We start from the raw sequence: 20,246 nt of genomic DNA on the forward strand, positions 1-20,246 counted from the left end.
AGGAAAAGTGCTGTACATATAACATTTCTATCGACCGAGTGATGGATTGATCAGAGTGTGTCAGAGAGAAGACTGAGCACTGCAGGCTTTGCTGCCCAGAGACTGAACCCACATTACCAGCAAGGTAAGCAACTGCCTGAGGGCCCCTAATGACTATATGTGCATTTGGTATTTATTAAAGTCAAATAATCATGAAATATTTACCTGACAATCATCATTCACAATATATGTCAGTAAAAAGCATGTGTTACTGCAGGGATACAAACTCATCTTTAACATGATCAGAAATTGCTATAACATTTAGTTCGCTACTGTCAATCACTGAATTAAAGGACATTCTGAATGTAAAATTATGGAATAAATACTGGATATAAAGTAATAAAAGAAGAATAAAAGCAATGAAAGACTTTATAAGATTGGTGCAAAGGAAAACTCCTTCAGGCATAAGTTAGTCACACTTGTCATATGTTGTACACTTAAAATGCAGCATGATTGTGTGCCAGGATTTGACAAATAAAGATCCTGTTTCTAGCTGTATTGCACAAAGAGGGCACGGAGACATAATGCTGTTTTAACCTTTGGTACAATATCAGTTCCTTATAATTAGTTCCATTACAATTTGCACTGTTGGATCCGCACATCCTCAGTTGAACGTTTACACAAGTTTTTGAAATGTTTGAAGAACCAAGGCTTCTTATCTAACCTTGGTTCTTGTTTACACTTATATACTCATTTTAGGATAGGATAGGACCTTTATTTATCTCACAGATGAGAAATTCAGTTGTCACAGTAGCAAAGGTACAGTAGATATACTAAATACGCACAATAACACACAGGGTCCCCCCTCCGTTGCATGTGTGTGTGTAGGAGGGGGTGGGGGCAAATGTGTGTGATTTGCATTGTGTGTAGTATTGCATTGTATGTGAAGCATGTATGTAAAAACAACTGCATGTAATGTTGATGCATGTATCTGAATCTGAATTTCTCAATGCCGGGGTAAATTAAGGGTCTTATTATTCTTCTTATAAACAATAAACACACAATTTTGTATATATTTTTATTGTTCTTTACATCTTCACATACACTTCACTTCACTTCACTTACATCTATCCTTCAGGCTTTGGTCTATCATACCTAATATTACATATTGCTGGTTTCCTTTATACAGAATAGTTTTCTCTGTATATTTTGCTTTTACTTTATTAGATATTCCTAGTTTCTCTGTAACCATGCTGCTGAAACATGACCTCTATCTATCTCAGAGGTAAGGTCAGATGAAGAAGTCAGAGGTCAGGTCCCTTACAGAGGTCAGGTCCCTTACTAGTACTAGCCCTGGATCCACAAATCAAAGTCCCACCACAGTTGTTACCCCCACCCCCACCCATAATGTGCAGCTGCATTACTGTCCCCAGCAAGAAAACTTTATTGAAAGAAGAAGCGCGAAACAAAAAAAAAAAAAACCCAACATGACACACGGCGCTTTCCGTAGCAGCTCGCGCGGCGGGAGGGGAGGAAGTACAACGCAAAGGCAAAGAGGTCAAGAGGAGGGAGGAGAGAACCACGTGTGCTCCCGGCATGTACAGCGCTGTCCTTCCTCCCTACACTTGTTTTTGTAAGCCCGTACCCTTCGCATGTAGCCAGCTAGCCCCTCGGTAGAAGAAGCCCACTTACACGTTCATTTTCCTACAGAACCACCATTACGAGCCAAGCTGCTGGGGGAGAATTCCTGTCTGCCGAACATGGTGAGCAAGACGGATGACATCCCGGCGTCAGTGCCTAACTGCAGCCCGGTTGATATTGCGGATGAAGCCGGAGAAGGCGCCGGGGACTGCATCGAGAGCAGCAAGGCGTCCCTGAAGGACTCCTGCGCCTGTGGTGAGACACACACACACACTGCACACACCGAGTCCAGCCATGACACGTAATAACACACCGCATCCTTCGCTCAAAGTTAGCTAACCCGGACTGTTCACCTTGTGGTTCGTGTTTTTGACAACGTGTACCACCGTAGACATACATTTGGGTGAACTTTGTCAATTCACGCCGTGTTTACTTGTGCAAGGATTCGTTGTCATTACACGCAAGGTGATGAGGGGTTTAAATGACCCCCCACGGTCCCCCTCTAAAGACCTCCATGGCAGCCCCCCATCAATGGAGATGGTTCACCCTTCACCTCTGCTTTCTGTCTGGTGGGTTTCCGTGGAAATGCACCGACTCTAGCCCGTAGAACGCATACGTCCAGCGGCTTCTCTGTCCATGTGTCAGTCGGCGGTCATCCTACCTTGTACCGACACTGCTAGCAAACCAGGCTAACCTAAACAAGAAGCTCACTTATGACATCTACATGCATGCTATGCAACCTCCAAAGTTATGTGTGTTTTACAAATCTTTGTTATTCGAGTACCTCACTACTTCACCTTTAGCCTTTGCTTGTCATATTGTCTTTTAAACATTTTTCTTTGATCTTTTCCATTCCGCTGCTCGCCTCAGAAGTCATTCTAAGGCCAACCTAAACAAGTTAGCCAACAAGCTAGCATCCACTCTGCTGCCAGGAGTCTGCGTGTGTTTTCGTTGCTAAAAACGCCCAAATCTGAGCTTTTGTCGACCGGGCAAGAAGCGTCAGCACGGCGGACGGTTTGTTCATATAATAATCGGGACCGTCGCACATGTTCGGTAACGGCGTGTATGAGGAATGAACTGAAGGTCACCTTCAGTGGAGCGGCACATACGCGGCGTGAGCAGAGGGGGGTTGCCTCGCCGACGTTCCGCCTCTCGGATGAGTTATCAGCTCCATAAGCAACCGAGCAACGGTGGATTCCTTTTTTGATGAGATGTGGAGTTTTGTACGATCCGCGGTGTCGTTCAGTGGAAGTTAGCGGTGGTCTGGTGTGACACATCGCGGCCGCGTCCCCCCTCCAGGGAAGAGCGGGTCGGAAATTCCTTTTTCTGACCGGGAAGCGGAAGCAGGTTGTTCGTACCGAAAGTCATGATGTTGGCTGCACAGTGAGGGAAGGTTACGTTCATATCAGCCCCAGCAGAGAGCCGGTAAGTGTCCCGCTCCCTGAAAGTGGCGTTTGGGCTGGCAGCAGGGCTCTTAGCGGCCAGTGAGTCAATGTTCCACAGACTACTGAGCCTTCAAACCAGCGGCAGTTTGTCGGAGCTTCGTGGACTCAGTTTGTGAGCTTATCAGTCACGTTGAGACACCGAGCTGCTGAATCTGTGAAGCTGTTTTTCGAGTTTATTCGTCTTTGGTTTTATGACTGTTGAATGGCGGATGACTGTTGGTTTGTTTGGTGTTACTGCCATTTGGTAGTTTTGTCCGTTATCAGTCCCAGGTGGAGCGTGTGATGATGCAACTTGAGATCTGGCTTACTTTTGACACCAGGGCCGGTCCTAGAATTTTCGGGGCCCCGACTCGACTTTGAAATTGCCGCCACTCCTCAACCAGGTCATGACATAATTATGACAAACTAGATTGTTATTTGCATTTTCAGATTCTTTCTTTGTGTACACAACTGGAGACATCAAATAATAATAATATTAATAATAATAATAATAGCTGAGTAAACAAACATTTGAATATATTTCCACTTGAATTACAAACTTGTGAAATTGATCATACATTTATTAATCTACCACATTTCAGACAAATGCACTGTAAAACATTTCTAGTGAGGTTTGCATGTTGGTAATGTTGTTTACATCACAGCAAGCTGGTTGTGAGTCTCAGTCCTTGATGCTGATTATTGCAATATCACAGTGAATGTTACAAGAAATACCAAATTGGTTAATGCATGTGCAAAAAAGTTTTTTTTACTGAATTTAATGCTTTCAATTTAATCATTTGAATTTTTATTACTAACTCCATCATGCTAAAACTAAGCACAGCTAAGATGCAGCTTGTTTCCATTTAAGACATGAATTTGCTCATTCCTGTGAGATTGCACCTGCACTTCCTGAGATGGGCGGTGAAAGACCAAAACCAAGGACACACAAGTCCCTCACAACCAAAAAGTGGTGGCAGTTTGTTAAGGGAGTTACAGAATGGAATAGAGAACTGTAAATGAAACTAGCAAGAGACTCAACTTGGTACCATTAAAAATCCTCATATCTTGATTGTGCTTGGAATATTGTATAATATACAAAAGTTTATAAGTTGCCCCCAAATTGTGGTCGATGAGGGCAAACGTTTTCCTGGAAAAGTAGGTTATAATCCTACCCCACTAATGTTTGACTGGCTGTGTGATGTTGTAACAGCTCTCTGTGGAGCTGCCGGAATGAGGCGAAGGCCTCTGATGGAGGTTTAACGCTTACATTCTGTTCAGCTCTAATGTGACCTATTCTCACATATGGGATTTGCACAAATATCCGTGAAGAAAATGGAAATATTTTCAAATCTGAAGCTTTCGTAAAACTACAGTATTTACGGAGATATAGAACAAGTTTTTTAACGTTACTTAATCCTTTAGAGTCAACAAGGTATTTTTTGATTGTTTGACATTAGTGGATATAAGGTTCACAATTCAAGAATGCTTGTGCCTTGCACACATTCAGTAAACTTAATGACATTGTGTGATAGTGTGTGTTTATTGGTCAATCAGTGTCGTAAAAGCTAAATAATACACATCTCCTCCTCTCTGAAATGCTACCAACTAAGCACTCATTCAGTAATGTCTGAGCGGCTGGGTATGGATGCAAAGCAGAGTTGAAATCTGTAAACTTTGTGGAGAGATAAATCCTGAGGGTTTGTTTAACCCTATACAACCATCCATACTGGGAAGAGACAGCATAGGACTGTGGCTGTGCAAGGGTTAAAGGCCTGTAAGCTCCCGTCGGGGGAAGAATGACCTTGTCAATCCCCTCGACACTGCTCAATGCTCTTCTGAGTCAAACTAACCAACCTGTGATTCCTGCCCAGCTCCTGCCCACCTCTACCTGCTTTGACACACCTGGTTTTGCTACTTGTAAAGGTTTTATGAGGTGATTCATAGAAATAAGGAAATATTGCCTGCTTTTATCTTGCAGTTTTTGGGGGCAATTGAAACACTTGCAGAGCACAAACCTCTTGGCTGATCAGAATTGGAGCTAATTTATCAGAACAGCAGAAAGATTACAAATCCAGCTGCATACACACATTTAGCTGATAACTCTGCTAAAATTAGAAGAATTAGTTTCTAGGATTGTGTTCTACAAGTAAAACTTCCTTGTTGCCTTTGAAACTTCATTTGTAGCCAGCTGTTTCAGGTGTGTTTTTCAATCATTTATTGACTTTGATTCATTAAAATTAAGAGTTTGTTCATAATGTTTTATTACATTACTGACGGATATACATGGGGCATTCTTTTCATTTTTAGGGGCACAAATGTAAAATATAGGGCCGGTGTTGCCCTTTACCCCCTGCTTATTTCATCACTGATTTACCCAATCAGTTGTGTGTAGAGCAGCAAGAGGTGGAACATATTCAGTCCTGGGGTTTTATAGGTCATAGTCAATACCTATGTGTTTTCTGAATGTTTGTAAAATGTAAAGTAATCATTGTTGACAAGGCCGTATAAAGCAAACCTCTGACAGACCTTGTGGCCAGTTATGAAATTCTATCACATAAGCATGACTCTGCATTCAGGTTATGCCTGTGTTTTTTTTTTTATGGTCCAACAGGACGATGCCACCTTGTGGTGCCAAAAACGTGATCACAGAGAGACCTTGTGTTTCAGGGTTGTCAAGCTGGTAAATGTTACCATGGTAGCAGCCATGGTCCCGGTGTCAAGGTCCACGGAGCCGATGGATGCCCCGGCCACTGAATTCATTACTTAGTTGTTCAAGCCAGAAGTGGACTGGATCAGATCCAGGCCGAGGCGTTCTATAAAAGCAGCACAGTATCTGAATTAAGATGGTGGCCTTGTGATTTACCCGTCTGAGAGGGTAAATGAAATCCGAAAGCAGGATTAGCATTTTTTTTCTCTTGGTCTTCCTTTATCTGAAAGTTGTATCTGTTTGGTTGCTGTCCTGGACCTCTTAAGTTCTGTACAGTCAAAAAAAAACCAACAACCACGGATTGAAACAAGTGAGGGTGAAATAAGTAGTAAGTAAGTAGTAAAAGGGGAGACACAATAAGCTGACTGGAGTGGTATAAATCTGCTTAGAACTACTACAAACCAAACCAACTTAACTAACAGGCACGATGTTCGCAGATGTTCATGCAGGTCACCCAGTTGTGACGTCATTAAACAACATCGCATTGCATTGAGCTTGGGGAAACATTTCTGGAAATGAGTGATGCCCCTTGTATTCCCGACCAATCAGCTCTCAGCCACTTTAACTACATCACTGTTGAACCCTTAGATCAAGATTAAATCAGTTGACAGTCTTGTATTCTAGGTCTGTGGCTTATTTCATTTGCATTATGATGTATATAGGTTTTGTCTTTCCCTCTTGTCCTGTAACATGACTTGATTATTTGGACGCTGCTTGGTTTTCAGAGTCTGGCCGGCTTTCCCCGACGCTATGACTCCATTTCTGTGCCGTCACTCCCACCAAGGCTCGGTGTCCGGTTATTTAAACCCCTCCCCCCTCCTGTCCCCTCTCCTTCAGTAACCCTGAGGCTGTGTTAACCTTGACAGTGATCAAGAACAGGCTGGCCGGCTGGTTGGCTGGCTGGCTCCAGTTGTCTCCCACTGAGAGAAAACAGTTGCTTACCAGCCAACACGTTCAGCCTCACTCATTTAAATGAATGCACCTGTCTGGCAGGGAATAGGTCTCATTTTTATCCTCCAAATTTCACTTTAGCTGGCCATTATTCCTGAAATGGATGTCTATCATTTGGCCCCTCACATCCATCTTGTGAATACTAAAATCATTCGAGGCCTCCTGGATTAACTGTCTGCACCTTTGCAACTGTTTAAGCAGGTTGTGTTGTCAGAGCAGTTTATATGTCAGGTTATTGATTGACACAGTTGGTGTGCTGTGAGCTCTTAATGTAATATTTTAAATCGTTACAAGAGTCTTGTGCAAAGAGGACTTCAAATTTCTGTCTTTTGCTTACGGAAACTTGACTCTTTGCTAGCACTGGAAATGAGATTGACTTGTATGACATCACAAAGGTTACCGCTTGTTGGTGTTAAAGAGTCAGGGACCTTATGCAGCAGTGGTGTGTTGAATTCATCAGAAAGGTGGAGTTGCTTGAGTTTGCAGACCTGCGCATCTAAAGCACCCACAGCGATGTGATGTCGGGTCAGTTTCCCTGACTTTGCAGTCTTCATACAGTTTTCCTCTCATGCATCATTGTGCTTCCAAGACCAATAAACTTGATGTAATAAGTAAAACTCTCACTATGAGGGCCATATCTCTTTGTTACTTAGGATTTAGTGAACCTTCAGCCATTTTGGTTTTGTTCTGCATTTTGTGGCATCAGGGATCTGTAGCTGTGCTCCTGCAGCTCGGTTCACCCGGTCATGAATATTTGATCAGGTTCTAGATAAGGTCACCCAGCCTCTGGGTTTGTGGTTTGTTGTGATGGGGCTGCCTGGCTGCATGTCTGCTGTTCCATGTGGTAATAATGGCAGGGTTGTTGTGTTGGTCATCAGGATGACTTCCCTTGCGTGGCTGATTATCTGAAATCTGTTGAGTGTCAAGTATTGTGTGCTGGCAGTCAGTGTTGTTGGTAGGATTGTACAAGGGTCACATACATACTGTCACATACGCAAATGAAGCTCAAAAACAAAACTACTATTCATTACTCTTTGAATACACCATCTTAACCTATAACAGACATACAAGTAATAACCATTGTGTAACTTATCCTGGGTTAATGCATAAGTTAGTGTCCACGTCCTGGCCAGTTGGGTCACAGGTTATGCTGGGACAAATGAAGTCCAGTGGATGCTAAAGCACAGAAAGACGACGTTCAAGAATTTGGTGGTGTGGCAGTACTTTGCACAGACAGACTTAGGACTTGTACTTTTGAGACAATGCTTATTTCAAGGACAGCTTGTTCTCGCCTGTAAGTGATACACAGGTGTTATTTTTCAAGCACATACCACTCAACTCATGTAATTACTTTATGCCATAAAGGCCTAGATTAGTGATGCAACTGTCTGCCATTGAAAACTGCAGTGATAGCATCTTAAGAGCCTTATTGGTTATGTATCAATGGGCCAGAAACTTCAATACTCACTGAAAGACTTCAAACACCCATATATGTATGTTTACATGCATGTGGAAATTTTGTTAGATATATATATTTGATATATAATCGAACATCAATTAAACAAATAATTAGATTTTGCTTTCAGGACTTGGGTTTTGTGATTGTACGCTGGTTTAAAATCTGCCGTTTTATAATCTGGGTAAGACGACTACTGACACATGTTTCCTCACCTGTCCTTCTCGGATTTAGAAAGGTGTAATGTACATTTGCCGAAAGACAAAACCCTCCTACTTCTATCTTCTATGTGACATAAAGCTCACCAACAGCCTCTTTGTCTTATTGCAGGGCACAGTGAAGATACGACAATGGTGAATGGCAGCGGGATACATGAGCACACAGAGGAGGCCGAATCCAAGCAGGATGGCTGCGGAGAAGTGGATGGAGGGGACGAGTCCAACGAACAGGAAGTCATAGTGATCCAGGACACAGGCTTCACCGTGAAGATCCAAGCACCTGGAACGGAGCCCTTTGACCTCCAGGTAAGGATTATGTCTCTACAGGAGGAGGCGTGACGCACTGCAGGCTGAACAATCTGTTTGTTTTCAGCCACACACATTTGTGCTCTCCTTTGTCAGGTATCGCCCCAGGAAATGGTGCAGGAGATCCACCAGGTGTTGATGGACCGTGAGGACACCTGCCACCGGACCTGCTTCTCCTTGCAACTGGATGGAAACGTCCTGGACAACTTTGCTGAGCTCAAGTCCATAGAGGGCCTGCAGGAGGGCTCCCTGCTCAAAGTGGTAGAAGGTACGATTCTGAGGCTTTCATTCGCAGTTTGTTGGAAACTAACATTATCATTGCTAGTTTTCTCTAGCCTGATCTGCTATCTGTCAAACCACTCGCTGGGTTTTTTTTGATCAGTCTCTGCTTTCCACGTTTTAACAGTGGTATGACCCAGGTGAGGCTGTTCAGGTGTTTGAATAGTGAAACATATGTTCGCTCTTTGCTGCAGAGCCTTACACAGTGCGTGAAGCCCGCATCCACGTGCGCCACATCAGAGACCTGCTGAAAAGCCTGGACCCCTCAGACGCCTACAATGGAGTGGACTGTAACTCTCTGTCCTTCCTCAGCATCTTCACTGATGGAGACCTTGGTGGTAAGAGTGTTGAGTAAAATAAACATTTCTAATTTTTTTGTATAAAATAAATAACTGACGCGATATATAGCTGTTGCGGGCTCACAGCAGACGTCCCATTGTTCACTGCTCATATATTATGCATGAACGTAGCAGTATGCAGGTGGACTGCATGTGCTGACCTTGAGCTTGGGCTTGTGCTTGCAGAGAGTGGTAAGAGAAAGAAAAAGGGCAGTGAGCTGGAGCAGATTGACTGCACACCCCCAGAGCACATCCTCCCAGGCAGCAAAGAGCGCCCCCTGGTGCCCCTCCAGCCACAGAACAAGGACTGGAAGGTGAGGAGGTGACATTTTGTCACTGAAATTAGGGGGTTCTGTTGACCAGCAGAGAGATTTTCATAAATATCACCAATAATTCAATTCTAGTGCCTGACAAAGACAAAGACAAATACACAATACTAATGCTGCTCACCCCATCATCAGCCTATGCAGTGCCTGAAGGTCTTGACCATGAGTGGCTGGAACCCTCCACCTGGCAACAGGAAGATGCACGGTGACCTCATGTACCTGTACATTGTGACTGTGGAGGAGCGCCATATCAGCATCACCGCCTCTACACGTGGATTCTACCTCAACCAGTCAGTCAACCTTCTACCCTCACGCCCGTGTTTCACCCACACAAGAGTCTTGCCATAAGTCTTGCCATAAGTACCACAGTAATGTGTGTGCATGTGCATTACAGGTCCACTACCTACACCTTCAATCCCAAGCCAGCCAATCCCAGCTTCCTGAGCCATTCTCTGGTTGAGCTGCTGAGTCAGATCAGCCCTGCCTTCAAGAGGAACTTCACTGCCCTGCAGAAGAAAAGGTGAGGACCTCTTTCTTGAAAAGTCTGCTTTACTTATTACACCACTGAAACACTTCGCAATTTAATGGGCAAGTATAGAGAGTTAGAAGTCAATGTCTTCTGTGGATCTGCTGCAGGGTCCAGAGGCACCCGTTTGAGAGGATAGCCACGCCTTTCCAGGTGTACAGCTGGACAGCCCCACAGGTGGACCACGCCATGGACTGCGTTCGAGCTGAGGATGCTTATACCTCCCGTCTGGGTTATGAGGAGCACATACCTGGACAGGTAGTCACCCATGAAATGCTGAAGAACAAAATGTGGTAAATCTGTTTTGCAGTAGCAGGAAGTCTTATTGTGCTGTTGCGTCTCCAGACTCGAGATTGGAATGAGGAGCTCCAGACCACCAGAGAGCTGCCACGGAAGAACCTGCCTGAACGTCTGCTGAGGGAGAGAGCCATATTCAAGGTACTGTGAAGCCTTTAAGCCAGGCAGTGTTTGTGCTACAGCCTCAGTGTCGGTATGCCTGTGCAGAGTTTACCAATAGTTTGCTGGAGCTCTGCTGGTTAAATTGGCCTTTGGGCACAGACCAGCTGATGCTGACTCACTCTGCTGCTGGGCGCTGTGAGGCCAGAGTAATGCGTCACAAAGTCTGGCTTGTATATTCAGACCTTATCTGGATCTCTAATAATCCCAAAAACTTCATCAGCTTTGCAGAGATATTTAATATACAAAAAAGAGACGGATGCATGCCTAAGTATAATTATTCAAATAACCCCAAAAGATTAAAAGAAACTGCATAAAATTTGCAAAAAATAAAACAATTGGTGGAAAAAAAATCAGATTCTCTGTTTGTGAATCCTCTTCTTTCTTCTCTCACAGGTCCATAGTGACTTTGCGGCAGCTGCCACCCGTGGAGCCATGGCAGTAATCGATGGAAATGTAATGGCCATCAATCCTGGAGAGGAAACACGCATGCAGATGTTCATTTGGAACAACATCTTCTTCAGCCTGGGCTTTGACGTACGTGACCACTATCGAGAGCTGGGCGGTGATGCCGCTGCACACGCTGCGCCTACCAATGACCTGAACGGTGTGCGAGCGTATGGGGCAGTGGATGTTGAGGGTCTGTACACGCTGGGGACAGTGGTGGTCGACTACAGGGGTTATCGCGTTACCGCCCAGTCCATCATCCCCGGCATCCTGGAGCGTGAGCAGGAACAGAGCGTGATCTATGGCTCCATTGACTTTGGGAAGACGGTGGTGTCTCACACCAAGTACCTGGAGTTGTTGGAGAAGACCAGCAGGCCACTCAAGGTCAGTAACAGCGTAGTAAATGATTATAGTAGAAAATGTGACCCAAGTGTGGATGATGAGATATTAAGAATGCAAATGCCAAAATGCAAAGCTGCATGAGGAAGATGCAGGTGGAGTTGAATGAGCAGCTTACAGGTAAATAGGATCATAAATGGACAAGTTTATGAAGACTGTGCTTGGAAATGCCTTGTCTTACATGAAACACTGACCTTAGCCGCACTGCTTTGTGCAACGTTATTCCAGATTATAACAGAGATTACAAAAATGCACAGAAGACTGTTAATGGCATTCCTCTTAACTGAGTCAGGCTGCAGTAAGGCTCAGTAGCCTCGAGTGTCTTGTGAGTGTTTTATGATATATCTTGAAGTATGTTATGCTTGTCATATTGAGATTGACAATTAGAGTTGTATTCAGATTCCTTTTTTTCCACCAACCAGTTAATGTTTCCATACTGTGTTCTGAATCTTAGGTCCAAAGGCATGGCGTGCTGAATGAGAAGAATGAAGCAGTGGAGCTGTGCTCCTCAGTTGAGTGTAAAGGCATCATCGGTAACGATGGCCGACACTATATTCTGGACCTCCTTCGCACCTTCCCTCCTGACCTCAACTTCCTCCCTGTGGAGGGGGAGGAGCTGCCTCCAGAGAGTCAACGCCAAGGTTTCCCACGCCAGCATCGCCACCGCCTGGCATGTCTTCGCCAAGAGCTCATCGAGGCCTTTGTAGAGCACAGGTTTGTGACTGCCGTGAGAATCACATCACCATAAGCATGTTTAATAAAAGCACAAATTCACAAATTCACACCCAATGATGTTACTTCTAACGAGTCGCCACAAAACAGAGGTGTAGGTGTTTTGTGCTTTCACGCCAGCAGTTGTCGTGGTTTCTTGCAGCCTGGTCCAGAGCAGAGCAAATTTCCATCTCTGTCTGCTGGGAGGCTTGTTCTCTGTGTAATGACAGAGACTGTCCTTCTCCCTAGATTGGACATCATTGGTTTTCGGTCTTTATTTCACAGAACCTGGAAGTCCCCTTTTTATCATCAGTATATATATTTTTCAGTGACCGCGATCATTTACATTTGAGACGTATCCAATACCTGATACACAGTACAGTACAGTCTGCCCTGGCTTACATGGTTGCAGGTTTCTAGACTTTGTCTTAACACTTGATTCAATTCCATTGCAGATATCTCCTGTTCATGAAGATGGCAGCATTACAGCTCATGCAACAGAAGGCAAACAAGGACGCCAACAAGACACCTTTGCTCGAAGCACCTGCTCTACCCTCCACAGAAACCTCTGAAACACCCACAGAGAGCAAAGCTGACAGCCAGACACAGAAAACAGAATCAGATGTTCCTGAGGAGCCTGCTACAGAAGCCTCCACAGAAAGTGCAGAGCAGGCAGACTCCAACACCACTGCATGTGAGGAAAAATCTAAGCCAACCACTAATGGGCCACTGGAGCCCGCAGCCATCCAGAATGGGGAATGCAAGAATCCATTGGATGGTAAGGAGCTTGATGAAAGTATCCCAGGATTAGCCCAGGCCAAAGAGTTGGCGGAGTCCTTAGTTGCTGAAGATGGATCTGGTATTGGTACGTCCCAAACTACGCAGCATGGAGAACATGAAGCAAGGCCAGGACGGCACAGGGAGAGCTGCAGTGGTGGATTAGTGTTATACTGAGAAAAAGTATTGTTCGTCAAAACAAAATAGCTGTGTTTAGAAGCTTAATGGAGACGAGGTCTCCAAAGGATTACCTTTAGAAGTGTTGAGATCATAGAAGCTTCAGCCCACCTTCAGCCCAGCTGTCCCTGATCAGTCCTCAGCCTGCTGTACAGAACACCATCGCCCTCAATCAACCTTACCCTCCCCTGCTCCAGCATGTTGTGATATCTTTGCTTTGGATATGAATAATCAGATACTGCGTGCTTGAATCCAAACATGTTTTGGATGGAAATGCAGCTCACATTGAGTGATTCGTGTGCTCTTCTTAATCACAATAATCAATGATTGGCTTGTGAAATACTAACCCCAATTTGAGTGAACATCATGACATGATCATCAGTGCTGACTAAATTTCTTTAAAAATTCAAATTAATTATGATTTGATCTACAATTAGTTTCTCATTGTGTCTTTGTGTGGTGTCACGCTAAAAAGTTCCTAGGCCAACAAAGTATTTGAAATCTATATAGGTTTTCTCGTGAAGACGATGGGTCAGCTGCGTTTAAGTCTGCACTTTCACCACGGCCCCTAACTGATGTACAGATCACCAAGCTGTAGAGATGCCAGTTCAGTCTACGTTCTTGTTAAATGTGTAGTAAATGTGTCTCACTGTTGTATCTTTAAATGATTCGTAGCTTCTGATGATTTGGTAATCGCATGGCCAAATTGCAGTTCGACTTTGCTAAATTTTGCGGCACTGATGATCATCATTGGATCAGATATGATGAGCCAACGTTTGTTCAACCAGTTGTGTTTTTTTGATACCCTCTTTCTTTGGCTTTGATCCCAATACTAAACAGATCCCAAAAGTCGTGAGGTGGTTATGAATGCTTGCAAGGCAGTCGGCTCCGTCAGCAGCACCTCCTTCGACATTCGTTTCAACCCAGACATCTTCTCTCCAGGTAAGCCTGTGAAAGATGAATTCACTCCTCACTATCAAATGTTTTGTCAAATATCTCACGTCCAAATGTTTGTCTGGCCCTACCAGGAGTGCGTTTCCCAGACGACAGCGCCGACGACATCCTGAAGCAGAAACGGCTTCTCAAAGACGGTGCTGCCTTCCTGGTGTCCTGCCAAATTCCCTCACTGGTCAGTGTTTTGTGTCATGTGTGCTCTGTATGCATATTGGCTGTCACAAATAATTGATTAGCCAACACGTGCAGTCTTAGTAGGTTACACGCTCTGCGATGTTTGAGTTATGCCATGTAGTTTGATGTCTTGACTTGTTTTGTGTAGGTGAAGGATTGTTTGGACCACAGCACGCTGCCTGTAGATGGAGCTACGCTGACAGAGGCCTTGCATCAGCGGGGCATCAATGTTCGTTATTTGGGCACAGTTCTGGAGTTTGTGGACAAGACTCCGGCCAAAGCCCAGCTGAAGCATTTCTATGTGAGTCTGAAACCTGGAACCAGACCTTCATACACCTAAAAACACATGGACATAATCCGCAGCATGCTTCATTTGAAATGCCCGCCATAGGGTTGAGACATGGCAGAAACGTGTAACGCGCCCACCCATGCACCTTTTGGTCGGGTGCGGTGCAAAAGTTTCTATTCATATCTCTTTATATTGCATGCAGATTACAAAAACATAGAAAAGAGAGTTCCTATCAAAAATCCTCCCCTGTACTAAAGAAAAGCTTTATCATGGCATCCCACACATTGAGATCAAGACATAAACACACACCATCCACTGCCCTATTCTGTTCCACCTTCAGACATTCTGAAAAGTTAAAAACACAATTTCTGATGTATTCTGATCCTAATTCATCGAGGGTTTGTTTTAATTTTTGTTGTGTTGTGCTTTCAGAGAATAGGAATCAGTGAGATGATCACCAGATGTGCAAAACATATCTTCAAGACGTACCTCCAGGTTGGTAACCTTGGCAACCTTACTTATAGAGCTTGGTTTAAGAGACCGTCGTGTAATCGTTGTCTTCTTCCTCTCCACCGTCTGTGTTTGGTAGGGGGTAGAGTTGTCTGCTCTCTCTGCTGCTGTAAGCCATTTCCTCAACTGCTTCCTGAGTTCCTTCCCGGACGCCGTCGCCCACCTGCCTCCCGACGAGCTGGTGTCGCGCCGCAAGAACCGCAAACGTCGCAACAGGGTCCCCGGTGGTAGCGATAACACGGCGTGGGCCAGCCTGACGCCAAGCGAGCTGTGGAAGAACATTGCCTCCGAAGGCCAGAGCTACTATCACTTCACCGTACAGTGGTAAGACCTAAAATTAAGGCAAAACCAGGAGACCAGAGGCAGAGCACAGGGTCATCCTATCCAAAGTGGGAGCAATAAAGAAAATTTGGCTTCCTCCAAATATTCCAGAGTTTTTAAAACCCAGCAACACTGTACTCTGTTCAGTGCTGTTACAGATCTGTGCATCAGCAAGACCACATGCATGGCACATGATAGGAGAGCGACCTCTAGTGGACTCAGATCAAGGCCACAATACAAGACAGCTCAAATCCCAAGATCTTAGGCAGCTCTAATTGCATTCCTATCATGCTCCAGCTTAAACATGACTAGCTGACCTGTCCTCATGTCTCTGGGTGTCCTGCTTTGTGACAAAGGTCCCACCAGACCCAACACCACATCAGATTCCTACACGATCCTCCACAGTGGTTCCTTTAACCTCAGTCCTCTACTTTATGTTCTAGTCAGGCCTGAATTGTTGAACTTCTGAAGCCAAACTCACTAATGTTTTGTCCTGTACATTTTTTAAAGACTCCATTTCTTTTTTTATGATGTGCTGTTGATGTCATGTTGCACACCTTTCACATCTAATCACAGACTTGTAAGTAATTGTAGCACTATTGTTGTCATTTCTTGTGCAGTGAAAGTGTGGACCAAGTGGTGGAGACATACGGCCTTCAGAAATCCACTCTGCTTCGGGAAATATCCATCAAAACGGGCATCCAGGTAATGCCCGGTCACCCCACTGTGTCGTGATACCAAGATGTCATTCTGTCACATCCCAGTCTAATCTCCTCCGGTTCACCAATATCTGCCTACTTCCCCATCCAGATTCTGATAAAGGAGTATAACTTCGACAGCCGCCACAAGCCGGCCTTCACAGAGGAGGACATCCTGAACATTTTCCCTGTGGTGAAGCACGTCAACCCCAAAGCCTCCGATGCCTTCCATTTCTTCCAGAGTGGTCAGGCCAAAGTGCAACAAGGTACAAAGCCGCACAAATACATAGTTTTGACACTGCGGTCAGTATTGCTAGACATGTGCCGTAAATGTGACCCTTGCCCTCAGGTTTTCTGAAAGAAGGCTGTGAGCTCATCAACGAGGCTCTCAACCTCTTCAATAATGTCTACGGAGCAATGCACGTGGAGATCTGCGCCTGCCTGCGCCTGTTGGCACGCCTGAATTACATCATGGGTGACCATGCTGAGGTAGGTTTGTCATACATTAGCTCAGGCCTCGATTACAGTTTGAAGAATTTACACACTTGTTCGTTTCTTCACTATTTAATTTGTAAGCAATTATAACAAATGAGAGTCACTGCATTATTGAGCTTTCAACCCAAAGGACCAATGGGTTCTGTTCGTTTGTCCTGGTGACTCGCAAGGGGGTTGTAGCCAATCTCATGTCGTTTCCAACATGTCAGTGTTGTTTCCCTGGAGGCAGACGGATGTGTATATACTCATGTATTCGTTTTAAAGTGTAGTGCAGCCCTGATTGCACTCAAAATATTGAATAATTAACTTTTACAAGCGATGCTTTATCGGCACTAGAAGACCTTTGTTTGTTATTATTTTCTCTCAGGCCCTCAGCAACCAGCAGAAGGCCGTTCTGATGAGTGAAAGGGTTCTGGGCATCGAGCACCCCAACACCATTCAAGAATACGTAAGTTAACATTCCCAATATAAGAAATATCAGTTGTTCATGATAAGAAGTTAAACATCCCTCAAATCTGTGCTTCCCTCGTGTTTCCAGATGCACTTGGCTCTGTACTGCTTTGCCAATGGTCAGCTGTCCACAGCCCTGAAGCTGCTTTACCGCGCTCGCTACCTCATGCTGCTGGTGTGCGGGGAGGACCACCCAGAGATGGCACTGCTAGATGTAAGTACAGCGTCTGCTTCTCTTAAAGTGGCATGCGGGAGATTGTACAAAATGTAATGATTTTTAGGTCAAATAGCGCCTATATGTTCTTTATGAGCATTTTTGCCGCCAATTTCGGACCGCAGAGGCTTAATGTCCATAACACTGATGTTTGGTCTTGGTCCCCTTCCACAGAGTAATATTGGTCTGGTACTACATGGAGTGATGGAGTATGACTTATCCCTGAGATTCCTTGAAAACGCCTTGGATGTCAGCACAAAATACCACGGGCCCCGCTCCCTCAAGGTGGCCCTCAGGTGAGCAGAGCCGCATGGCGCATACACAGTCCTTGTTGTAACATTGACTCTCCCGACGATTTGTTTTATGCTCCGCTTGTTGTTTTACAGCCATCATTTGGTCGCGAGGGTTTACGAGAGTAAGGCCGAGTTCCGCTCTGCACTGCAGCATGAAAAAGAAGGTTACACCATTTACAAGAACCAGGTAAGCGCTGCAAGACGGCACACTGGTCACACCCAAGAGAGGTCTCCTTTTCCTCTGTGACCAAATGATCTCTTCCAGATGGGCGAGGCACACGAGAAAACGAAGGAGAGCTCAGAGTACTTGAAGCATCTCACCCAGCAAGCTGTGGCTCTGCAGAGAACCATGAACGAGATCTACAAGAATGGTTCCAATGCAAGCATCATGCCACTAAAGGTGACTGATCAAAGTCATGGAGCTTCCGCCTGAGTCGGCACCAACGATTCTGTGATTTTAATGTACTTCATTACTTGTGTTTCAGTTCACTGCACCCAGCATGGCCAGTGTCCTAGAGCAGCTCAATATCATCAACGGAATCATCTTCATACCTCTGAGGTAAAGCTGGGAAGAACAATTCCTCACAAACTAAATAAGCGCCGTGGTAACTGAAGCTTATTCCCTCAAGCCTCTTAGCGTTTTGGAGCTGTTAAATAAGTTCAGATGAAAATAACCTGAAACCTCTAAGAAATGACCTAACAGCTGAACTAAAGGCAGTAACATTCTTGGTTTTAACAACCTGAACACCTCACACCAACCTGAACACCTAACTCAGCTCTAATCTGCCCCCGAGTGAATGTCCCTTACAATTCTTTGTGTACATGCAGAGTATATGGGGAGGTATTTTTAATAATGACATCTTTGACTTGTGTACTTTGTGTGCACGTTTCACTGTCAAATTAAGGTAAGGCTCTAAAGTTTCTGTGTTGCATTGTGAATCCAGTCTGCAGAAAGCTGATTTAACTCACTTTTCTGTTTCCCTTTTCAGCCAAAAGGATCTGGAGAACCTGAAGGCAGAGGTGCAAAGGCGGCAGCAGCTGCAGGAGCTGGGGAGGAGCGAGGAGCTCCCTGAGGACAGCCCACTGGAACTAGAAGACAAAATTCCCGTCGATTAACGTTGAACAACCCTCAATACACCTACTTTGTGCTATGGGAGGTGGAGGTCATGACGCAAAAGCTCACTGAGCCTTTGGACCCGAGAACAGAGCAGTTTAAATCGGCCTTGAAATAAAGAGGGGAGGGATGGGTCAGGGCGATCGAGCGAGCGAGCAACTGTACAACCTGTAGGTGGCGTTAGAGAGGGAAGGAAAAGGATTAGAAAGCACTGGTTTCCTACGAGGAAAGGAAGACAGGAGAACGTACAAATATCATAGAATCAATGTAAAGTGCAATCTGAAAATCGGTGACCCGAGAACGTGGCGACAAAGCAGAACAAAGGCCACTAGAGGCGTCGGCGGCTTAGTGTTAAGGAGGAAAAAGTGGTCGGGACCACTAGAGGGAGACAAAGGACGACCATGACATTGTTTACCAGAGCCTTATCCACTGCACCGCAACCCCCTGAAAACTGCTTCCTCCTCCCGCTGCGCTCTTAGCCCTAGACCCCACTTTGCCCCACCGCTCCCCAGAGAGTCTCTGTGACTCCCGAGCGTAGCCATTCACTGTGGCCCCTCTCCCCCCTCACTAAAGCACCCTGTCCCAGAACTCAGGGCTAACCTCTACTGTGCACTAAGAGTAGACTTCCCTCAATAAATTGGACTTTTTTCAGAATGTAAATTCCCTCGACTTCGGCTGCTCAACAGCGACCGCCCATCGTCCCCAACACGTACGATTACTTTAATTACTCTATGGTTTGTACTTCCATCATGGCGGGTGGCTGCCCACTGTCCTGCGACCTGTTGTTCCAAACAAAAAACCTTGGTGAGCTTTCAACCAGTCGCTGAGATTGATTTGCAATTCTGTTTTTGTTTTTTTGTTTTGTAGCAAACAAATGGATTTTGTAAAAGTGCACAGGAGAATCAAGAAGGTATTTTCGGCCTGTTAATTTTGTCTGTTTTATAGAAAATATATAAAAGTGAAAAAGATGTATAAATCTCTAATAGATTCAGACTTGATTGATGATGTGGATGGAAAGGGCAGATCTGAAAAACGTCCAGCTTAAGCAGTAGATTGATCGATCTATATACTAACTGTTCAATCCTCTATTTTTACATATTGAAAGAATATGTGCATGTGTGTTTGTATGTGTGACAGTGTGTGTCTTTGTGTAGTCCAACAGAAAATCAATGGATGAGACGTTATAGGGACGCTGCTGCTGCTGCATAGATTCCATAGCTGCTTTCTTGAGCTTTGACTTTCCCAAAGTTTTATTTTTCTACACGTAGAATCCTGTTTAAACCACCGGTGTCGCTTTCCTTCCAACAATCACTGTCAGCAGCGTGGTCATTCTGCTTATTGTGAATCGATAATTAACCTTCTCGGTGCTTAACATCGGCAGTAGCGATCGATTTATTGGGTGTGTTTTTGTTTGCGTTATTGGGTGATGTCATCTTTTCTTTTTTCATACGTCTCTGCGATTAAAAAACCAGCCAGGAGTGTCTGTTCAGCGAGCAGTATTTCGTGCACTTTCTCTTGCCGTGTGGATGCAAATGTGTTCACAGCACTACTTAGAGTGGACAGAAGAAGGGCTGCCTCAAGGGTGATGTACCAAAAAAAAAAAACACAAATAA

The 20,246-nt window shown here is 44.8% G+C and overlaps 1 protein-coding gene across 3 annotated transcripts; it reads left to right on the plus strand.

The window, feature by feature from the left end:
- Positions 1-1,519: 1,519 nt before the first annotated feature.
- On the plus strand, positions 1,520-20,246 carry cluha (CLUH binding protein of NUMT mRNA a). Of its 3 annotated transcripts, none has more exons than XM_076138795.1 (27): positions 1,520-1,875; positions 8,492-8,685; positions 8,782-8,953; positions 9,159-9,302; positions 9,489-9,616; positions 9,764-9,918; positions 10,023-10,148; positions 10,265-10,412; positions 10,500-10,592; positions 11,007-11,441; positions 11,911-12,170; positions 12,623-13,032; positions 13,962-14,063; positions 14,150-14,250; positions 14,398-14,550; positions 14,971-15,033; positions 15,128-15,372; positions 15,990-16,074; positions 16,180-16,333; positions 16,417-16,556; positions 16,930-17,010; positions 17,101-17,226; positions 17,401-17,522; positions 17,613-17,706; positions 17,785-17,919; positions 18,005-18,078; positions 18,509-20,246. In XM_076138795.1, the coding sequence occupies exons 1-27, from the start codon at positions 1,740-1,742 to the stop codon at positions 18,633-18,635; spliced, it is 4,203 nt and encodes a 1,400-aa protein (XP_075994910.1). In that variant the 5' UTR covers positions 1,520-1,739; the 3' UTR covers positions 18,636-20,246. The 3 variants fall into 3 exon arrangements, with proteins under 3 accessions (XP_075994910.1, XP_075994985.1, XP_075995066.1); XM_076138870.1 differs by having other exon boundaries at positions 12,623-12,945; XM_076138951.1 differs by lacking the exon at positions 1,520-1,875 and adding an exon at positions 2,783-3,045.

Source organism: Genypterus blacodes, unplaced genomic scaffold (genome assembly GCF_046128005.1).
Source record: "Genypterus blacodes isolate CSIRO-AG114 ecotype Tasmania unplaced genomic scaffold, CSIRO-AGI_Gbla_v1 ptg000003l_1, whole genome shotgun sequence".
NCBI lineage: Eukaryota > Metazoa > Chordata > Actinopteri > Ophidiiformes > Ophidiidae > Genypterus > Genypterus blacodes.

Excerpts from the sequence above, each read along its gene's own strand:
- cluha (XM_076138795.1), top strand. The coding sequence starts at position 1,740 with ATGGTGAGCAAGACGGATGACATCCCGGCGTCAGTGCCTAACTGCAGC. Across the intron at positions 11,442-11,910 it reads AGACCAGCAGGCCACTCAAG|GTCCAAAGGCATGGCGTGCT; the intron begins GTCAGTAACAGC and ends TCTGAATCTTAG. Across the intron at positions 12,171-12,622 it reads GAGGCCTTTGTAGAGCACAG|ATATCTCCTGTTCATGAAGA; the intron begins GTTTGTGACTGC and ends ATTCCATTGCAG.